We start from the raw sequence: 21,991 nt of genomic DNA on the forward strand, positions 1-21,991 counted from the left end.
TTTTTTTGGGGGGGGGGGGGGGGTAGTGTGCTTATTGGTACCTGAAATGTTGGCTAATAATGCCTGTTTTTCACATGCTTTCTTATTTACTCGTAGCTTCGTCTGTTTGAAAATTGGAGATCGAAATATTCAAAACAAAATTTTTAAAAATGATAAATGTACGAAGTCCAGGTTCAAATGTTGGTCATAGGAAAAAACTTATTTTATAAAATTTGTTCGATTCAAAAAATTCCCAGATTTGCAGCTTGAATTTTTTTTACGCCTTATGCTGTACTTAAACGAAGTTGCAAGATGCGTGTGAATTTTTTGAATTGAAGGGCTCAATTCCAAATCGACCTAAGTCCATTTTTTCCATTTCGAAAAACACGTAAATAACTGTTTTCCTCGCCCTTCCGCTTCAATAATAATATGATGTGATTATATGGTTGTGAAGCTTGATCTTTCATGTGAGAAGTCTATTTTACTATAATTAATCTTTAAAAATTATTATAACCATTGTTTTTACAAATGCAGTGGTAATTCGAAGGGTTCTGGTAGGTTTCAAATAAAACCAGCTAATTAAAGAGGAAACAAACTTCACCATAAGTAAATAAATAGATGAATAATTATAATTAAAAACATTTCAAAATGAGCATTTCACTAAAACAAATAAATACATGACAAGGATTTTGCATTTATGGAATGTTGATGCACATAAGTAGAAAATGTATTCAAAATGCATTTTTAAAAAGTGCAAGTTTTCAATTATTACAAAATAATTAGGGTCGTATTTAAAAACCGATTCATCCAAACAAATTACTCGACTCAGTCAACTCATAAGAAAAAATACTCTACTAAAAATTAAAAACAAAATTTGGAAAACAACTCGACAAATTACACTCACATTTGTTATTACAATTTAATACACGTTTTTAAAAACCTTATTAAGATAGGTACTCAGGAACAAATAAATGCCAAAAATAATGGAATATTTGCACAATTATGATACAACAATTATTTAAATGGTAGGTACTAATAATTTTCAGCCTGATACATATTATTTTCAATCAACGATTAATTCTTGATCACTGCGTGTTTATCCAGGTCAATCGCGTTCATTGGAATCATACTGACTGATACTTGAGACATCATTGTTTTACTTAGCTGCTCTTCTGCCGGTCTTCTGACTGAAAATAAACAACACTCGTTAGTGAAATCACGATTGATAAATTTTAAAATTCGTATTACCTAAATTGTAAGTTTATGTTTATATATAGTGCTTTTCAGCTTTACAATGTGGTTGTGGAAAAAGTGAACATGTAGATATATTTTTCTAAATTGAAAATAGCCAATTTTCATCAGACAAGTTTTGATTAAGTAACCCTTGACTAAGGCGATTGCAGAAAGCGTATAATATTTCGTGAAGTAAAAAAACAAAGTAGATTCAGTGACTTTTCAAGAAAATATAATTTCCTTTTTTTATCATTTAACCAAGTATCTACATGAGGTAGGATCTCTAATTATCAACCCATTCAGCATGAACCTCGAATAGACATAGGCTAAGATCAAACAGGCTATAATAAGCTGCCCGCTGCCGCTATGCTTTGCCTTCTCAAAATTGTATCTTTAAAAATTTTTAATTCAAATTGAAAAAAAAAGTTGAAAATTGGAAACTTTCATTTTAAATTAATTCTTACTTATCTGCAATTATTATTGTAGTCCAGTTTTCAAAAGAATAAAGATGTAAAAATTTAACTGCTCCAATAAAATAAGTTGAAAAGCCATTCTTCTGTTTAGTAAATGAAAGGAAGAGGGTAGAGCCGGTAAAATTGTTTGTCAAATGGCGTTTTTTTTTCAAATTGAGGTCTCAAACAAAAAAATGCTATCAACAAATGAGGTAAAAAATCTCAAAGCTTCAAATTTTCTACTAATCGTTATTGAACTGAAAACCAAGTTGCTTTCCCCTTCTCCTCACCTCACCTCTTTTTCAATCATGGCAGGCTCACCTGAACTAGAAGAGAACCACATTCACTTTTTACCCAATACATATTTTTTCCAGTTCACTTGAAACTACTTCAGTTAATATGTATGTATTTTAAAACAATGAAAATCTCAACTCAAATAATGAAATAAATACAGCACAGCGTGTTTCGTTCAAGTTGATCAATAAAATGGCACAAGTGTAGATTGGTTTGCAGTCCTTAAAAATTGAAGGAGCAAAGTTATACGAGTATTATGGGATCTTCAGAGCAAAGTTTTCATCCATTTGAGTCATTATTTGTATAATGTTTCATTTCGGGCATTAAAAAATTTTTTTACCGACTTTGCCGTGAAACGGATAAGTAAGGTATTGTATTTGTCATGATGGTTGAGGATTTGGGTGGGGGTGGGTTTTCTTGACGTTTTGAAGTGTGCTGATCACGATAAGACATATGGCGCAAAACGAGATAAGTTTATATATATATTTATTTATTTATATATCAATTTATGTATAAATTTGTGTCACGCTGAACTCAAAAGCTCCGAACTTTAAGTCGAAACTGATGATGGCAAAATATTGCTTTGATACTGAACTAGAGAAATTTTTAATTTGGTCGAAATCGGTTCAGCCGTTTACGAGATATGAACGTTTAAGTGTGTTTCAACGTTATGGATAAGCAGAAATTTGTGTAAACCCTTATATCTCGCAAACGGCTCACCCCCAACAAACAGATGGGGTGGTTAGGGTGTGTAGGTTGCAGATTGGTACGCCGAAGGTCGGGTGTTCGAATCCCGCGCGAGTCAAGAGGAGAAAATTTTTTGTTGATTTTTTTGTTAATTTTTTTGTTAATTTTATCCGTCCAAAATTTTTTTGCCATAAAAAATCAAAATTTTTCAAAAATTTCTAGTGTAATTTTTGTTTTAACAAAAAACATTAAGTTTTTGGTAAATAGCCAGTAAATTTTGATAATTTTTTTTTTTTGTTAATTAATAGTAATTTTTAGTAAATAAAATGATAAGTTATTTTTGGTGAATTACTCGTAATTAAAGTTGGTCGAAAATTTTGGTAAATTGCTTGGGTAATTTTTGGTAAATTGGTAAAGTTTGGTAAATTGGTAAAAACCTTTGACAGTAAATTACTGGGGTAATTAAAATTCGGTAAAAAATTGGTAAATTAGTGAGGAAATGTCTCGTAAATTACTGAGGTGAATGTTGGTAAATTGCTAGGGTAATTTTTGGTAAAATGGAAAATTGGTAAATTAGTGGGTAATGTCTGGTAAATTACTGAGGTAAATGTTAGTAAATTGCTGGGGTAATTTTTGGTAAATTCGTAAATTTTTGTAAAGTTGTAAATTTTGGTAAATTAATAAATTTGGGTAAATTCGTAAATTTTGATAAATTTGTAAATTTTGGTAAATCGGTAAATTTTGGTAAATCGGTAAATTTTGGTAAATTGGTAAATTTTAGTAAATTGGTAAATTTTGGTAAATTGGTAAATTTTGGTAAATTGGTAAATTTTGGTAAATTGGTAAATTTTGGTAAATTGGTAAATTTTGGTAAAATGGTAAATTTTGGTAAATTGATAAATTTTGATAAATTCGTAAATTTTAGTGAATTGGTAAATTTTGGTAAATCGGTAAATTTTGGTAAATCTGTAAATTTTGGTAAATTGGTAAATTTTGGTAAATTGGTGAATTTTGGTAAATTGGTGAATTTTGGTAAATTGGTAAATTTTGGTAAATTGGTAAATTTCAGTAAATAGCTAAATTTCAATTCTGGATAGAAATTAAGCCATTAAAAACCTCTAAATTTTGGTAAATCGGTAAATTTAGGTAAATTGGTAAATTTTGGTAAATATGTAAATTTTGGTAAATAGGTAAATTTTGGTAAATAGGTAAATTTTGGTAAAATGGTAAAATTTGGAAAATCGGTAAATTTTGGTAAATCAGTAAATTTTGGTAAATTGGTAAATTTTGGTAAATTGCTAAATTGGTAAATTTCGGTAAATAGGTAAATTTTGGTGAATAGGTAAGTTTCAGTAAATAGGTAAATGTCGGTAAATAGGGTAAATTGGTAAATTTTGGTAAATTGGTAAATTTTGGTAAATAGCTAAATTTCGGTAAATTGGTAAATTTCGGTAAATTGGTAAATTTCGGTAATAATTTTGTTTTTTGTCAACAATTTTCCTGATATATTATTCCACTTGTAATATGACGGTTACGTCTTCATAAGTACGCTAATTTTTATTTGAAAATCAATTTCATAAAAGTGTAATATGATGGCTACTTATGATTGACTATTTTATTTTGTCGATGTTTTCGACTTTTCGTATTCATTAAATCGGTAAATTTGGGTACTTCCGCGCATTTTGATAAATTGGTAAATTTTTAAGTAATGTCTGGTAAATTACTGAGATAAATGTTGGTAAATTACTGGGGTATATTTAGAGCAAAGTCGGTTGATCTTGCGAACTGCGCAAGATGTTTTTTTCTGTTGATACGGATATAATTTCAAGTTGATTTGTCATTAAAGAAATTTTCAACTAGTTCATCAGAGGGAATTTTAATGCCAGATCAGCAGTTTTACTTAATTTTTAGTCAATGTTTCAAATTTAAGCAGGGCCGGACCCATTGAACACGTGGTCTACCGAGATATCCCATTTCAGCCCCCTAATTTTGGGCTCTTCAATTAATCTGCCAAATTTTTTTCTCCTCATTTTTAAAGTGCAAGACACTGAGCATAAAAATTCATTCAGAATTTTTTTAAGTGGCCCAGTTTTTACCTCATCGGCCCAAAAACGTTGCGGCCCACCGAGATTTTCTCGGTAACTCGGTGGGTGGGTCCGGGCCTGAATTTAAGCAATGTTAAAAATCACAATACTCAGGTCAATGTTAATATCAGGTCTCTGTTGAAGTCCAAACAAATGTTGAAAATCATAATGGATATACCTAAACCTACTTATATGTACACAGTCAGCATAGTTACCTAATTGATAATTATTCGATATTATGAATTTTAAGCAGTGTCGAAGATGATACTCGTATACTTACACTTAGGCAATGTTAAAGGTTATAATTAATTAAGCTATGTTGATTTTTATTTAATGTTGAAGTAAAGATTATGATGGGCGATGTTAATCGTGATGATTAGGTAAGTAATCCTGAATGTTGATGTAGGGTTATGGTAAATTGATCAATAATGATGAGTAATGTTTCGTCAGCGTTGAAATTAGAATAATGCTAAAAGTTATGGTACTTGAACAAGGTTGAAATTGAGTCAACATCTACAATATTTAGTCAACGTAATGTACCTAGAAGACCATCAAATCAATGTTTTTAACTATTGGGTAAAACTTTCAAAAATCATCTACCCTATTTTCAGACATTTTGTCAGATTTTTGAAAATGAAAAAAAAAAAAAAAAACTGTGAGTATAGTTTTCATTGATGGCATTGATTTTTAGAAAATAAATAGTAATTTACAATATTTAATAAATGGGTGCAATTTATCGTTACTTTAAAAAAGGGGGTTATCACGATAAATAAGTATTCACGATGAGAAAGAGGATTGCACGATAAAAAAGTGTATTTCACAATAAAAAAATGTATTGCACGATTTCTTAAAAAACGAACGATAAATTAAGTGGTATCCACGATAAATATGATAGTAAGAACAATAAAAAATAAACAATTTCCACGAGAAGTTTTTGACAGAATGAACGATAAATAAGTGATGTCCACGATAAATAAGGATAAATGAACGATAAATAAGTGATGCCCACGATAAATGAGGATAAACGAACGCCAAAAAGTATAAGATTTTTGCGAGAGAATAAAAAATGAAGTGTTCTGGTAGATGCCTATTTCAATAAAGCTTCACGAGATAACGTCGGACGACCTCGTTTATGTTTTTGACCCAATGGAATGGATTTTGCTGCCAAGGGAGAGTGGAAATTCGGTAAATTTTCACCTGAGCCTAATACTTTTTCTCGAAATGTCCCGATTCTCCTGTAATGGACTTGGAAAAATCACAGATTTTTAATGAAATTACGAAAAATTCTATTTTTTTACCTATTCGATGGCCTTTGCACCCCCCCCCCCCTCTGGAGCCTCATTTGGGTTTCGAACCAAAATAACGTCAAAAATGAATTGTGGAGCCCAAAAAATGTAAATATTGATACCCCGTCACTCGACTCTTCCAAAATATCACCCCCTTGCAGTTTGCACCCTTCTCCTGGGACCCCCATTTGAGGTTCGAACCAAAATAACGACAAAAATGAATTCAGTGCCTCAAAATACCTATGTATCAAAAAGATTGACGTCCAAATTTGCATTCATTTCTGAAATATGATTTTTGACACCCTAAAAAATGAATCTGTTCCACTGTGTGCCAGCGTTTTCTTTTGTCAATGAAAAATATCGTGCTAATCAATGAAAAATATCGTGTTTATCAATGAAAATTATCGGGCTAACAACCTTTTTCAATAGTTCAAAAATGCTGTGCTTACCATCTAAACTATCGTTACTAAGCCATGTTTTATCGTTCAAATGGTTATCGTGCTAACCATCCTTTTTTATCGTTCGATTATATATTTCCCATATAAATGTATATCCGCCAAAATTTTTCTGCATTTCAAGGTCGAGAGAGCATGTCCTGAAACTCCTGTAAACAAAAATTCAGAAGCCAAAGTTCATACCTATATTTGGATTTTTTACGAGTTTTTGAAAATTTTGAAAAAGAAAGCTGACAAGGGAACCTCTTGAAATGTAGGTAATACTACGATTCGAACGGGACCGCAATTTTTGGAAAGAGCATAGACAGTCTAAAACCCCCAAAACAAAATTTTCAGCTGCCCAAGTTTATTTTTTGATTTTTGGCGAATTTTTGAAAACTCAAAATTGACTGTTTTTGGCGATTTATGTTTTTTTAAAAAAAAGTACGTTCTTGATCAGTAAAAATGGTAAAAATAAGTCCCAAAACTAATATTAATTAGCCAAATCCAAATTTCACAATTTCCAGCCATTCTGGAGCCTCCAGCGCGATTTTTCAATTTCTCCAGAATTTTGAATTTGCTCCAGAAGGCGTGAATATGAAGTTGGGCAGCTAAAAATCGAGTTGTATATTACACTCGACCTGTTTAACGAGTTTATCCACATTTGAGCCGGTTTTGAGAGTGACACCTCAAAAGTGGCGTTTTGACCAGCTTTTTTCAAAATTAAAAAATTCAAAAAATCAAAAGTTTCCCGTTTGTGTGGACATTTTTGAAATTCACGCGAATCGCTGTATTTTGTCCAAAACTAACCCCCCCCCCAATCCAAATTTTACAATTTCCAGCCATTCTGGAGCCTCCAGTGCGATTTTCAATTTCTCCAGAATTTTGAATTTGCTCCAGAAGGCGTGAATATTAAGTTGGGCAGCTAAAAATCGAGTTGTATATTACACTCGACCTGTTTAACGAGTTTATTCACATTTGAGTCGATTTTGAAAGTGACACCTCAAAATTAGTTCTCTTTTTAAGCAGTTGGTTCACTTTTTACATTACAGATAGCCTGATAGCGCCACAGTCATACCTTAAAAATTGAGCTTTCTGCCTCAATGAAAAGCCAATAGGGCGTACGATGAGTCGATAATAACTAATTAGGCATCGCTGATTACGAAAAGCTCATTTATTTCATTCGAAATTGCATTTTTACACCTGAAAGTTGAACTTTTTTGTAAAAAGCTTCATCATAGAGAAAAATTTCAACTTTTAGACTGAACCAACCCCGGAAATGGATTCTTCGCGTTGAAAAAAACTTGAAGAGGGGATAACAAAAAAAAAAAAGAAAGATTCAATAAATCGTGAACAAATTGAAGATTTTTATTGAGCAAAGAGCAGACTACTTGCTCCAGTACTGCAAATAATTACGAGCAAATACAAACACAAATACAACATGAAATTCAATTATATCTACTTTTAGACAACGCAAAATATCCTACTTAATTAAAATAAAAATCCGTCTCGACTAAATTATACAAAAATACGGTGGTAATTCGAAGGTTTCTGATAGGTTTCAAACAAAACCAGCTAAATAAAGAGGAAAATAATTTGACCATAAGTAAATACATAAATAAATAAATTACATATACCTAATTAAAAACATTTCACTAAAAAAAAAACCAAATAAATGACAAGGACTTTGCATTTAATCAATTTATGGAATGTTAATGTAGAAGATGTATTCGAAATGCATTTTTAAAAATTGAAAGTTTTAAAATTAGGGTCGTATTTAAAAACTGATTCATCCAAACTAATTACTCCACTCAGTCAGTTCATAAAAAAAAATTAAAAACAAAATTTGGAAGACAATTTGACAAATGACACTCATATTATTGATATTCAATTCACGTTTTTAAAAAACTTATCAAAATACTCAGGTACAAATAAATGCCAAAAATAATGGAATATTTACACAGTTATGGTACAACAATTAATTTAAAATGGTACTAATTTTCAGCCTAATATATATTTTCAATCAACGATTAATTCTTGATTACTGCGTGTTTATCTTGATCAATCGCGTTCATTGGAATCATACTGACTGATACTTGAGACATCATTGTTTTACTTGGCTGCTCTTCTGCAGGTCTTCTGGCTGAAAATGAACAACACTCGTTAGTAAAATCACCATTGATAAATTTCAAGAATTCTTACTACCTAATTGTATGTAAGTTTATGTTTAAATATAGTGATTTTCAGCTTTACAATGTTGTTGTGGTAAAAAGTGAACATGTAGGTATTTTACTAAATTGAAAATAGCCGCCAATTTTCATTAGACAAGTTTTAATAAAGTTATCTTTGACTATAAGGCGATTGCACAAAGCGTATAATATTTTGTGAAGTAAACAAACAATGTAGTTCGAGTCAATTTTCAACAAATATAATTTCCTTTTTTAAGCATAAATTAACAACCTACACGAGGTAGGATCTCGAATGATCAACTCGTAGGTACAGCATGAACATCAAATTAGGTAGTTGTCAAATGACTTTAAAAAAAAATCCGTCAACATTTTCATGCCTTCAACAATTACCTAATGAGGTAAAAATTCTCAAGTCTTCAAATTTTCAACTGCCAAAATCGTAATCGAACTGAAACCTAAATTGCTTTCCCCTGCCCTCCTCTTCATCCATGGCAGGCTTACCTGAACTAGAAGAGAACCACGTTCACTTTTTACCCAATATTTTTTCCAGTTCACTTGAAAATACTTTAATTATTATGTATTTTACAACAATAAAAACCCCAATTCAAATAATGAAATAAATACAGCTCAGCGTGTTTCGTTTAAGTTGATCCATAAAATAGCACAAGTGTAAATTATTGGTTTGCAGTCCCTACAAATTAAAGGATCGAGCAAATGTTATACGTATATTGTGATATATCTTCAGAGCAAAGTTTTCAAACATTTGAGTCATTATAATGTTTCATTTTGAACATTAAAAAAAATATATATTTAATTTCTGTTGATACGGATAAGGTTTCAAGTACCTTATGATTTGTCATTTAAAAAAAATTTCAAACTAGTTGATCAGAGGGAATTTTAATGCCAGATCAGTTCTACCTAATTTTTAGTCAATGTTTGGAATTTAAGCAATGTTAAAAATCGCAATACTCAGGTAAATGTTGATGTTCGGTGTCTGTTGAAGTCCAAACAATGTTGAAGATCATAATGGGTATACCTACTTATACAGTCAGCACAATTTATAAGTAGGTATTTGATATTATGAATTTTTAAGCAGTGTCGAAGATGATATTTAGGCAATGTTAAAGTTTATAATCAAGCATGTTGATTTTTATTTAATGTTGTTGATTATGATGGGCAATGTTAATCGTGATGATTAGGTACCTAAGTAATGTTGAATGTTGAATTGTTAATGTATGGTAAATTGATCAATATGATGAGTAATGTTTCATCAGCGTTGAAATTATAGAGCAATGCCAAAAATTATGGTACCTGGACAATGTTGAAATTGAGTCAATATCTACAATATTTAATCAATGTAATGTTGAAGACCATCAAATCAATTTTTGGGTAAAGTAAAACTTTCAACAATTATCTACCTACTTTCAGATGACATTTCGTCACACTTTTGAAAATGAAAAAAATCTGTGTAGTTTTCATTAAAGGCATTAATTTTTAGAAAATAACAACTCACAACTAATTTACAATATTTAATGAATTACTGATAAGTAATGTGATCATTTTTGACAAAGTAATTTTAAATAAACCAGTGGATTTTTTTTTGTTGATAGGTATACCTAAATTAGAGATGGTTTTTTGTAAAAAAATTGAATTTTTTTTAGGTAAAATACTGGTATTTTTGGTACTTACCTAAATCACTGGCAATAATTATCTATTTTTGATAAATTACTGGTAATTTTTTGGGGGTAAGTTACTATTTTTTTGGTCGTGAATTGATGTTTTTTTTGTAGTAGTAAATTACTAGTAATTTTTTCTGTAAAAAATTTTTTTAGTAAAATACTGGTACAGATTTTATGGCTATTTTTTTTTTTTTTTTTGGTAAAAATATACATGTTTTTGGTTTTTTCTTGTTTTACCAGTCAACTATAATCCGATTCGTCAATTTTTTTATCAAAAAGAGTGCATGTTGGTGATACTGTAACTTGCATTGCAATAGAAATGACTGGTCATGCTTAGTATATGTGTTATATAAGACAAAAACTGTGATTTGACATGAATTTGATCGAAAATTCAGCATTAGTCGGATAAAAAAACGTTATCCGATTTTTTTTGGTCGGTTAATCGGAAGACTTCGGATGCACTTTTTTGATCGGATAATCGGGAGTCTACTGTATTCGAATTTTGTCGATTTATTTATCATTGCTTGAATTAAGTACCTATATGTAATTATCATTAAATTGAATTGAATTGAAAATTACTCATTTTTTTTTTAGTAAATTACTGGTCATTTTTTTCGGTAAATTACTTGTAGGTATTTTTTTCGGTAAATTACTCGTATTTTTTGGAAGTAAATTACTGCTTTTTTAGTCGTGAATTGGTGGTATTTTTTTTTTGTAGGATAATATTGGAATTTTTTCTGGCTATTTTCTTTTTGTACAAATTACAGTTCTTTTAATGTTTTTTTTTTTTTTTAGTAAATAACCGGTAACTTTTTGGGTAATTAGGTACCTACCTACTATGTAGTAAATTTTGGTAAATCATTGGTGGGTCTAGATTTTGCTAAATTCTGCAAACTCTCAAACGGTGGTCCCTCACGGAAAAATACTACTAGTATTTGCAAAAACTACTAGTATACTTGTAATTCACTAGTAGTATTTCAAAAATACTACTAGTAAATTACTTCACTTGTAGTATTTGGCAAAAACTACTAGTTTAAATTCATGTTCACTAGTAGTATTTTAGAAGTACTAGTAGTAAGTGAAATCACTTTTATTTTACTAGTAGTATTTCGCAAAAACTACAAGTGTAAATTTATGTGCACTAGTAGTATTTTGGAAGTACTAGTAGTAAGTAAAATCACTTTTATTTCACTAGTAGAATTCTGCAAAAACTACAAGTTCAAATTCAAATTTACTAGTAGTTATTAGAAGTACTAATAGTATTCGAAAAACCAACTAGTTTTCTAGGAGCAAAAATTTGTCAATTTTGTTTGAAAAGCTAAAAAACCATAGGTCAAAAAATTATAAATGTGGAAACACTGTACCTATTGAAATTTTTTTTATTATTATTCTATCACATAATAGATACCTATTTACTGAACTTTTTAAAAATTGTTATTCAAGTCACCCCTTTTTAAAATTTCAAATGTCTTCGATCTTTCTTTTTTTCGTTTTTTTGATTTGGACAGGTTTGATTTTTTTGATGATACTAGGTATAGCTTTTACTTTTTAAATATCTACCTACCTAATTACAAAAATTTCAATTGTGGTCCTGTCAAAATTATCTAGTTATGGGTAATGATTGAAATCAATCTGAAAATTGATTACAACTTCATTTCTGGGAGCTCAATAAATACAAAAAAAATGAATAAATAAATAAATAAACAAATAAGTAGGTAAAAAAAATTGCGAGGCACCAGCCCCCTCCGAGGGGGGAGGGGAGAGAAGAGGACCGGAAAAAAGTTAATTTTTAAGAATAAAACTCAAATTCCAGTTGAAAAATGAAAAAAAAATTTCGAGGCACCAGCCCCCTCCGAGGGGGAGGGGAGGGGAGGGGAGAGTAACGGGAAAAAATGAGTACTTAATAGAAAAAAATCGCTTTTCCAATCGCTATTTAAAAAAATTTTCATAACCAAGTATGAAATTAGTTACAATCAAAGTTTGGGTAATCATGAGTAAAATATTATTAATTTATTAGCCTAGGTATGCACTAAATTTGAAAAAAATTGAAAAAATTCATTTAAAAAAATGAAAAACATTAATAAATCATCGTTTTTGTTTATTCCTGTTAAAATACATTGCAAAAAAATTTTGAAAATTGAAAAAAAATTTGTTTGATCAACCTTAATATTTTACTTTAAACCCCTAGTAGTCAACCACGAGTGGTGGCGTGCTCCTCTAATCCTTGAAATAAACTACCAGTATGAAGTATGATGATACTACTAGTGATAATACTAGTAGTACATGTATGTACTAGTAGTAATTTTTACTAGTATGTATTTTCGTATTACTAGTTTTCTACTACTAGTTGGAAACTTCTAGTACTACTAGTGGTTTAACTAGTAGTAGAAAACTAGTAATACGAAAATACATACTAGTGAAAAAAAACTAGTAGTATTTTTCTGTGAGGGCGTATATTTCAGTAAACTACTAGGTAGGTAACGCAGTAATTTATGTTAAAGTACTGGTAAATACGTAACTGTGGCAAGTTCAGTGAAATATGTACTTGAAATATTCAGAAAATTGGCGGTCTAATTAAGTAATTATTGATGAATTACTTACTGGTAATTTTGTCATAAATTTTATTTTTGTGTGGGATTACGTTCGTCTAAAAATTTTAAGATACTGATCGCTAATTCTTGTTACACTGATAACGTCTTATTGAAATTGTTTCAGACATCCTTCAAACTTTTAAGAACTAGCAAAAAATCCTGTACAATTCCTATCAATGATAGTTTGTAATCGAATTAGGTAGCCATGATTTAAATACCTAAGTAAATTTCCCTTGAAAAGGAAAATCCAATTTTTCTATTATTTTTCTGCAGAAAATATACTCAAGTTAGAGAAGCGTATCAGAAAAATAAATCATAATTAAATCCACACCATCTCGCTAAGTTGAGATCCGATTTTGAAAATTAGCTTGTTGAAAAAATAATTAAAAAAAAAAAAAAATGGTCTGAGGAAGTTCAGTTTTGAGCATTTGAAATTTTTACAACTAATTTTGAACCTTCTGTTCATTTTTTTTTTTCATGTTCCCGCACACGGCTTGATTCCTTCGGAAAATTACGCTTTTTTCTGAATGAATCGAGAGAACTTCGTGTTAGTAGGTAGGTATGTGTTTTGAGCTTTCATTTGGGTTAATTAGGCTGGGCACAGAATAATCTAGTCAGATTGTTTCAGCAGATTGAACATGAGGTAATTTCATTCCAGTGATTCTTGATGTTTTCTAGAATATATTGCAATAGTGCATTCTGTATTTCTGTGAATTTTCCGACTTCTTTGCATTATTTTGTCCTTTTCAAACTCAACTGTTCCACTCCATATTTTTCTATAGTATAACATCTTGTCTTATCTTCAGGAGCATGGTTATGATTTCCAATTTCAAAAAATTCAAAACTAATAAACTATGTTCCAAAATATTCTCTCAATTTCTGAAATTACACTTACTTATCTTTTGATGTTTCAGCATAATTGATGCAAAATTTTCGAGAATAAGATTTACCCAAATTTCTAATCGCTGAGTAGAATCTTAAAACTGGCCTTGAATTTTGGGGAAATAGTCTAGGTCGATAGAGAATCTCAAATGCTATCTTTGGGAACTGAACAATTTTTCAAAAACCAGGTTGGGTTGGATAGGGACAAGAGCAAAAAACCATGATTTTTCAAAAAAGCATCCTCTTTTGAGAACCCATCACATCCTCGCCAGAGATACTTCCAGAGTTAATAATTTTTCTGAGCAACATTCAACTCAAAATGAGAGACTCCAATGAATTTGGCCATAATCCTTCGACTGTTCTTCCCCGATCCACCCTAAAGTAGGTACATTATTTATAGCATTATAGCCTTTGTTGAGTGTCGCACTGTCGTATCTCGAGTTAGTGAATCGTGTATCCAGCTTACACATCTTCGGTCACAAAAGCACATAATTTTACAAGCGTTCGAGTTAGTACAAATATCGACTATCAAAGTGATGAATAATGATTCCATCGTGATCCCAATTCATAGTAATGTTTGCAGCATCCAGGTATATAGCTTTAGCTAGGTACATAGCCGGTTAGTGTGCGAAGTACGGATGTGCGACCACAAAATACTACATTCGATATTTCACGTACCTTCGATTACGGGTAGTTATTTTTTATATCACATCTTTTTTTAAATAGGTACACGAGTAGTAAAACAACACGACATCCTGTTTTGCAGGCACTGCAGGCAGCTAGGTAGATATTTTGTTACAGTGGAAGCGAATTACCTGAGCTAGGAGTGAAAAATTGAGCGGCTCTGCACCTAAGCACGTTTCCATACGCTTTACGGTATTGTTTATTCATAATCACGTATATTATTGGATTTATGCAGGCCGACATGAACAGCATCACGTACGATATTATATGCCAAGCTGTAACAAATTTTTAACCGTTTTTATCATTCGTTATAAATAGATAGGTACCTACCTAAAGATTTAAATTCAGCTATAAGTTGGTTGTTGTAGTAAAAAATATCAATTCTACGTGATATATCTGTATCGAGATAGAACGAACACTTAGGTACGTGGGAGAAATCGAAATTTTCAGCGTGCTTTTCTTCGAAACACATAGATTTGTATGATAATAAGCTAATTTTTTCTCAAACCTTGATATAAAATGTAAAAACATTTATAATCCTCTGCATAAATATCCAAATAATCGAAATCAATCATACCCACTTAAAACAAACGCTTAGGTAAGTGTACCGTAAATTTTCGAGACGAAAAAGCTCATCTCGTCGCGAATACAAACTAAACAATATTTGCAAACAAAGCATCCGGAAAATCTAGAGCATCTCTCGTACCATCGCATCCAAAAATACACCGAGTTAAGCTCGAAGAAGCTCAATGGGATCCACCAACGCTCATTACTCGTCTCGTGTACCAGGAAACAGGAATTTAATATCAACGAAAAAATAATCTACAAGTGGGTAAGTTTACCTGCGAAGTGCGAAGGCGTCTCTACCAAGAATGAGAACAAATCTCGTACAACTTTTTCATTCAGTAAACTCGTACGAGGTAAATTTATAAGTTCATTTTACGAAACGTGTAATCGAGAGCAATCCTCGCTCAAACATTCGCTATCATCACACACACACTGTAAACTAATTGAACGTTTCTCAAAGAAGAAAAACGCCAACACATCGCGAATTATTCGAAAGAAAATTAAACCTCCTTTTGCCATCGTAATTAAAACATTTTTCCAGATGCTTTGTCGTACAATAAAATACATTCGAACTGGTAGGTAGCGCAGATCCGAACCAAAAGTATGTTGGAATTTTTTCGCCATTCGGAAATAAAAATTCTTTAGCGTTTTATTACGAGAAAATAACAATGATTTTTCAAAGAGCAGATATTTAATTTACCATTTAGGAAGAAAAAAAAAGCAAAAAAATATCATATTTATGAAATTTTTTCCGCAACAAGTATTTCAATTATACAAGGGGAGAGATATTTTCAACCTACACAACTCTCTGGTTTATATCCGGGGTCGTTGCTTCGCGTAGGGACACAAATACCTACTTATATTTCCACTCCACAGTGTACAATCCTTCGTATGAAATTTTCATTTATCTATTTTTAGAATTATTTCATCAAAGTGACCTATACTTACATAAACATTCAACTTTTCGATCTACTATTTTCACTATAGTTATGGGCAAGTAGCAAATTAAAAATGATAGGAAGATGGCCAACACCATTTTCGTAACCCTCCATTCGTTACGTTTACGTTTCGTTTCTCTGGCTTTACCGGTATCTGTGTTATTATTCGAAGTGCGTAAAGCGTGCTGTGTCATTTTCATCTCTGAGCTGTGTACAAAACAAAAAGCGAATGAAAATTTTCGTTTAGAAACCAACTAACACATATTACGAGTATACAAAACTCGATTAGGTATTAATATTCCATTTCCATTGTGTTCAGTTTTTGGTGTTTACTTACCTGTGAACAACCCAAAATATTCGCGTGTAGCAGCATATAATGATGACGCATGGTACTACGAATCCCATTGCAAATAGTACGACTTTCGACGAATGTCCTCGTTCATCTTCACTAATAGAACAAGTCCCTAATGTGCTGTGGTACTGGTATTTTCCTGCAATTTCAAATATAGGTATACAACTGGATGTATATACTTTGAGAATTGAGCTTATAATATTTATACGAGTACAACACTGTATTATTTATAGGTAGATAGGAAAAATATAAAAATTTATGGTCATGTTGGTAGACTAATTGTAAGTTGGTCACGTTGCCAATGCTCACTGGACAGCACAATCTTTTAGGTCCAAATGTCCAACGGTAGCACTATACCATTAAATAAGACCAAAACGATACGATAATATTGTAAAATTATCAGAGATACGATGAACTGCAACATACCCCAAATTCCAAAAAGTGTAGGTAACTGCATTCCAAAACTGAATATTATACAAAATATAACCATAGCTACGACATTTATTGGCTTGTATATTCTACTGTACATGGTATGATGTGCGATCATCACGTACCTGGAAACAGAAATTTAAAAAGTCGTGAAAACATTAAGTGATTCCTTAAGTTCATTGATTTCTATATAAAATCCATTTTATGATCACCCTATTGTTCAAAATATCCATTAAAAAACTACTTGAGCTACAAAGTTCCTACTTTATTATTCAGTTTTTGTATGTTTCCAGCCACATTGGGATCACTGGAAACGAAACTGTTGATACTTGAGCAAAATATGCAACTACTCTTTCCCCCCTTACTATCATCACAGCTAATGACATCAAATCTGTTTTCACACAAAATATATACATAAATTGGCAAAATTTCTGGTCCCAACAAACAGCTACCAAGTTCTTTCAACATAAAAAATCAGTTCATCCTTGGAAAAACCTCTCCCACTTGAACAGACTTGAAGAAGTCATCTTGACACGACTAAGAATTGGGCACACCAAAATCATACACAACCACCTTTACTTAGAAGCCCCTAAACCATCATGCCAATTTTGCTCATCTGAACCCATATGTGACCTGCTCTGACAAAACTAACCATTAAAATGTTTTTTCCCCCTCAAAAATCTGATCTTTGAACCTTTGAAATTCATTTTAAACGTCATTATTTCAGAAACTTTTTTTTGTTGAAATAGTCGGTTTTGTCAGAATGGGTCACATATCTGTCCAACACCTATTATTCTATTGGTCCCATCTACACTGAGACCAATCAGCTCTTCAAATAGATGAAAACTCTCCCTTCACTTCATTCCAGACAACCCCTCTGAAATATAAAAATTAATCGCTTTAATCAAAAAACACAACCTCATGTAGGGTGTAATTGGATGTGTAATTGTTACGCTAATGATACCACCTTAATAGCCACAAATTAAGAGAAACTGGCAGAACTGATCAGGCTGGTTAGGATGGTCAGTGAGGACATGGGACTCCTCATAAATGTGAGGAAAACCAAGGTCATGGTTGTTGATAGAGCTGGATACTTACCAGAATCCAAAGCCCCGAATGAATTTGAAAAAATGAACTCATTTATTTATTTGGGTTCACTTGTAGATGCTGATGGAGGATCAGCCAAGGAAATTACATAGAAGAAGAATGCCTCTTGGAAAAGCAGTGATGTGTCGGTTGAGAAAAGTCACCACCAACCAGAAAATCTCCATAAAAATGAGGAAGAGACTAATCAGGATGCTAGTTTTTCCAGTTTTCTTATATGGAGCAGAGACCTGGACATCAAAGCAAGATGATCGAAGAAGAATTGACGACTTTGAAATGTGGGTATAACACAAACATCGAAAAAGGAATTCTCTTTGGCAAGGTCCCCAGAACACGAGGGAGAGGAATAAGATCTCCAACAAGGTGGTCTGATCATGGATTGATACAGTCCAGAAAATAGTTGGCTCAGTAGGTCTGAAGCCCAGAACAATGTCGTTGATCGTTACAACGACATAGCTTCAAAACTGTTAACGATACTGTTAGTAACAGGTTTTTCTTATCAGAGAATTATTCACATCACTTTCTCACAAGTTTATTTGAAGCGATGTCGTTATTATCGCTTTTGGTATCGCTTTTGGTATCGCTATTGCTAACGCTTTTGAATACTGACTCACCCACACTCACACACCCCCGCGCTCATATAAGCGTGCGCAACCATTCATATATTCATGCAACTGATAAGAATTTCTGTGCTGATGCATAAGTGATACTGAAATAATCGTTTTATGAAAAGTGATTGTAACAACTAACAGGTTTGGGTTTTATTTGGCGAAACCGATTACTAACGGGTATTGCTTTTAAACGAACGACATCGTTCCGGGCTTTAAGGTACTGTTACGAAGAGAATTTACAAAAAACATACCGTTATCGACTTTGGCAATAATTAGACAAAATTAGCTTATGTAAGGAAAAAAATTCTTTGAAACTGCTGAGGCAACAAAAAAAAACTGGAGCTCGCATCGTGTGATTTAACGGTATATCAAAAATATGGACGGGAATCGTATTTGGCAATAGAAAAAAAACCACTGTTGATTTTATTATTCACTTTTCGGCCTGATTAAGAACATCGAATTAAAATACGCGAATAATCTTTCCATATCTCGTTGATAAAAGCTATTGTGTTAATTTTCGTTGGATCCTTTTTGTATTAATTTTTGAGAAGATTTTTATGCTCAAATTGAATAAAAAAACGTAATATCAAAGCTCGGATTGTGTTAATTTCGTTTTTCCGAGGAAAACTTGAGATCTGAATTGTGTATTTAACATTGTTATTTCGAGAAAACGTTCAAAAGGTAAATTTTATTGATCGAATTATATGGTGAACCAACACAGAGTCAAATTGTGATTATCTACGAATCAAATTGTGATTATCTACGAGTCAATCCAACAGATCACTGGATCAATTTTGGTTATTATTGTCCTCGCAAACGGTTCGAGATCCTCTGAATATTTAAGGAGATAGTTGTCATTTGCTATTCGAGGGAAGTTTGGTTGACTGTTGGTTTTCAAAGAATTGTCTGAAGATTGGTGACTGATTTCGTTTCGAAGATTGTTTGAAGATTGGTAATCGGTTAAATTCAAAGATCGTTGGTTCAAAGGTCCAAATCCCCCCTTACAGGTACCTATACTTATACTTGTTTGGTAAAAATAATGGAAATTAGTTCAGAAATATCAACTCCCTTGAACCGAATTTCCCCATTTTTTGCCATTCTGGGGACTCCACCGCGATTTTAGATTTCTCCAGGATATTTGGGGTATTTTTGATTACAAAACATGCTGGTCAAATAAACACACTCGATGTATCCGTCCGAAAATCGAGCCAAATGTGGATAAACACGTAAAATAGGTCGAGAATAAACCACAACAGTGCACAACACGATTTATACATAATTACCCAGCTGTTCAAATTAATTTCCACGCCTTCTGGAGAAATCGAAAATCGCACTGGAGGCTTCAGAATGGCTCGAAACAGTGACTCATGCAAATTTTAAGGATTTCCTTTCAAAAGAAAATATTGATTTTAAAAAAAATTTTCCTCATACCTAATTGTCGTGGGTAAAAAGACACATTCGAGGTGTCCACCTGAAAATCGGTTTGAATGTAGATAAATCATTTGAAAAGGTTGACAATAATCCACAACTCGATTTTTGGTTACCCAAATTACCCAAATTAATTTTTACAACTTCTGTGGAAATTTTAAAATTCTGGAGAAATCCAAAATCGTACTGGAGGATCCAGAATGGCTCAGATTGGTAAAATGTGAATTTAGGGGGTTAGTATTAGACAAAAAAATGAAAAATAAAAATAGATCCAGCCGTTTCTGCAAAATTGTAAGAGCTTCTCTCCTACAGAAAATTTTGGAGATTATAAAATTTTGTCAAAATAAGGCACTTGACGTGTCCGCTTGGATGTCGGATTAAATGACGACAAACCCTTCAACGAAGTCGAGAATAATTAATAACACGATTTTTATCTAGCTAAGTTAATTTCTACGCTCTTCGGGAGAAATTTTAAAATTCTAGAGCAATCGATGAAAATCGCGTTGAAGGTTCTAAGATGGCATGAAATAGTAAAATACAGATTCGAAAGGTTGATTTCAGACAAGATGCAGCCATGAACAGAAAAATTTTGATTTTTTGAATTTTTTTCTTCGTCCGATCAAAAAAAACTCAGTAAAAGTGTTCACCTGGAAATTAGCTGAAATGTCGATAAACCCTTTTAACAGACCGAGAATACATAAGCCACAACTCGATTTTTAGCTCCCCAAACTTATTTCTGCCCTTTCAAGAAAGATTTTAAAATTCTGGAAAAATCAAAAATTGCGCTGACGAAGGCTCCGGGGTGGCCAGAAATGATGAAATTCAGTTAGGATAGTCGCTGATATTAGTTTCAGAACTAATTTCCATCATTTTTAGTACATAAGTATCTACCTATACGTTATAAAAAAAACATAAATCGCCAAAAATAGTCAATTTTGAAATTTCAAAAATTACTCAAGAATCAAAAAATCAATTTAGGTAGGTAGTTAAGTTGGAGGTGGACACCTCGAGAGTCCAGAGGTTCCCTTATGAGTTAAAAAGTGAGTTTAAAATCGACCGCCAATTTATCATTATTTGAAAAATTGATTTTCTTTTTTGAAAAAATTCGGACGGAGCGACCTCGAATCAGTAGGAAAACCCTTCAAACTGATTATTTTTGAGAACAGAAGAAATTGCAGAATAAGAATAGGTAAAACCAACTGTTCTTATTTTTTTTGAAAAAAAAGACTTAGGCCTATTTGATTGCAAATCTAGTCGAAATTCCGGCTAGGAGAGTTTTTTGACTCGCCGATTTCATTCGTGTAGACAGAATTTCACCAAACCGAGCCATTTCGATTTTTGAGCTAATATTTCAGCAAAAATTCGCTTGGGAAAATGTTTCTATGTATTTATGACGTTTTATTAATAATCTGATGATGTCGCTGAGCAAGAAAATGAGCTCGAAATTTCAAAAATTGACACCTTTCGGCAAGAATTGTCTTTTTTCATTGAAATTAATTCGGACTTAGCGACCTTGAACTAGTAGGTATGTGGGAAACACCTTTAGATATCTGATTTTTTCGAAAATTGGAAAAATCAAAAAAATAAGAAGGCTAACAAAAAAGCTCCTCTTCCCATTTGTTTGAGAAAAAAAACATTAGGTCACGAATCGAGTACACTTTTGGAAAGAGGGGTTTTTGGTAAGGCAAATTCATTCCCTCAAATCTAATTTCAGCAAATCGATTCGTTAGCTGTTTCATTTTACGACATTCTTTTTGCCTAATTAAAGGTCACTGAGCACAAAAATTTGCTTAAAAGTAGCGCCGGTTTGTACGAGTAATTTTTAAACAAATTTAAATGTTTTTGAAAAAGTTGGTCATTTTTAAAAAATTAAGAAAACTAGCCAAAAACTCATAAATTTTTTTCAGTTTTTAGAAAATGGCAATTATGAATAATGACCAAAAAATTGGCACCGTTGTATTACAAAATATTTCCCCAGTTTCAGAAATGGCATGTTTAGATGTTTTGGCATATAATTAATGCCAAACATTTGAGAAGAAAAAATTTCCAAAATACAAATTTATGTACCACAAAATAAGTGATTTTTAA

At 31.9% G+C, this 21,991-nt stretch overlaps 2 protein-coding genes across 9 annotated transcripts in view; one reads left to right on the plus strand and one right to left on the minus strand.

The window, feature by feature from the left end:
- The first annotated feature begins 7 nt into the window (after positions 1–7).
- Positions 8–21,991, plus strand: part of LOC135835115 (uncharacterized) — a 473,170-nt gene continuing 451,186 nt past the window's right edge. Inside the window, exon 1 of the transcript XR_010556822.1 lies at positions 8–25. The gene's annotated coding sequence lies outside the window, so the exon portion shown is untranslated. The remainder of the gene's footprint in view (positions 26–21,991) is intronic.
- moody overlaps positions 7,797–21,991 on the minus strand; it is a 52,316-nt gene continuing 38,121 nt past the window's right edge. For 7 of the 8 annotated variants that reach the window (XM_065349263.1, XM_065349266.1, XM_065349265.1 and 4 more), the window contains 5 exons: positions 16,758–16,885; positions 16,317–16,470; positions 15,990–16,186; positions 14,606–14,749; positions 7,797–8,592 (listed from right to left, as the gene is read on the minus strand). In XM_065349263.1, the coding sequence (XP_065205335.1) occupies positions 8,480–8,592; positions 14,606–14,749; positions 15,990–16,186; positions 16,317–16,470; positions 16,758–16,885 (736 nt within the window). In that variant the 3' untranslated portion in view covers positions 7,797–8,479. Of the gene's footprint in view, positions 8,593–14,468; positions 14,750–15,989; positions 16,187–16,316; positions 16,471–16,757; positions 16,886–21,991 lie in introns of all 8 variants that reach the window. The other variant, XR_010556825.1, reaches the window with a different exon arrangement.

This window comes from Planococcus citri, chromosome 2 (genome assembly GCF_950023065.1).
Source record: "Planococcus citri chromosome 2, ihPlaCitr1.1, whole genome shotgun sequence".
Taxonomy (NCBI): Eukaryota; Metazoa; Arthropoda; class Insecta; order Hemiptera; family Pseudococcidae; genus Planococcus; species Planococcus citri.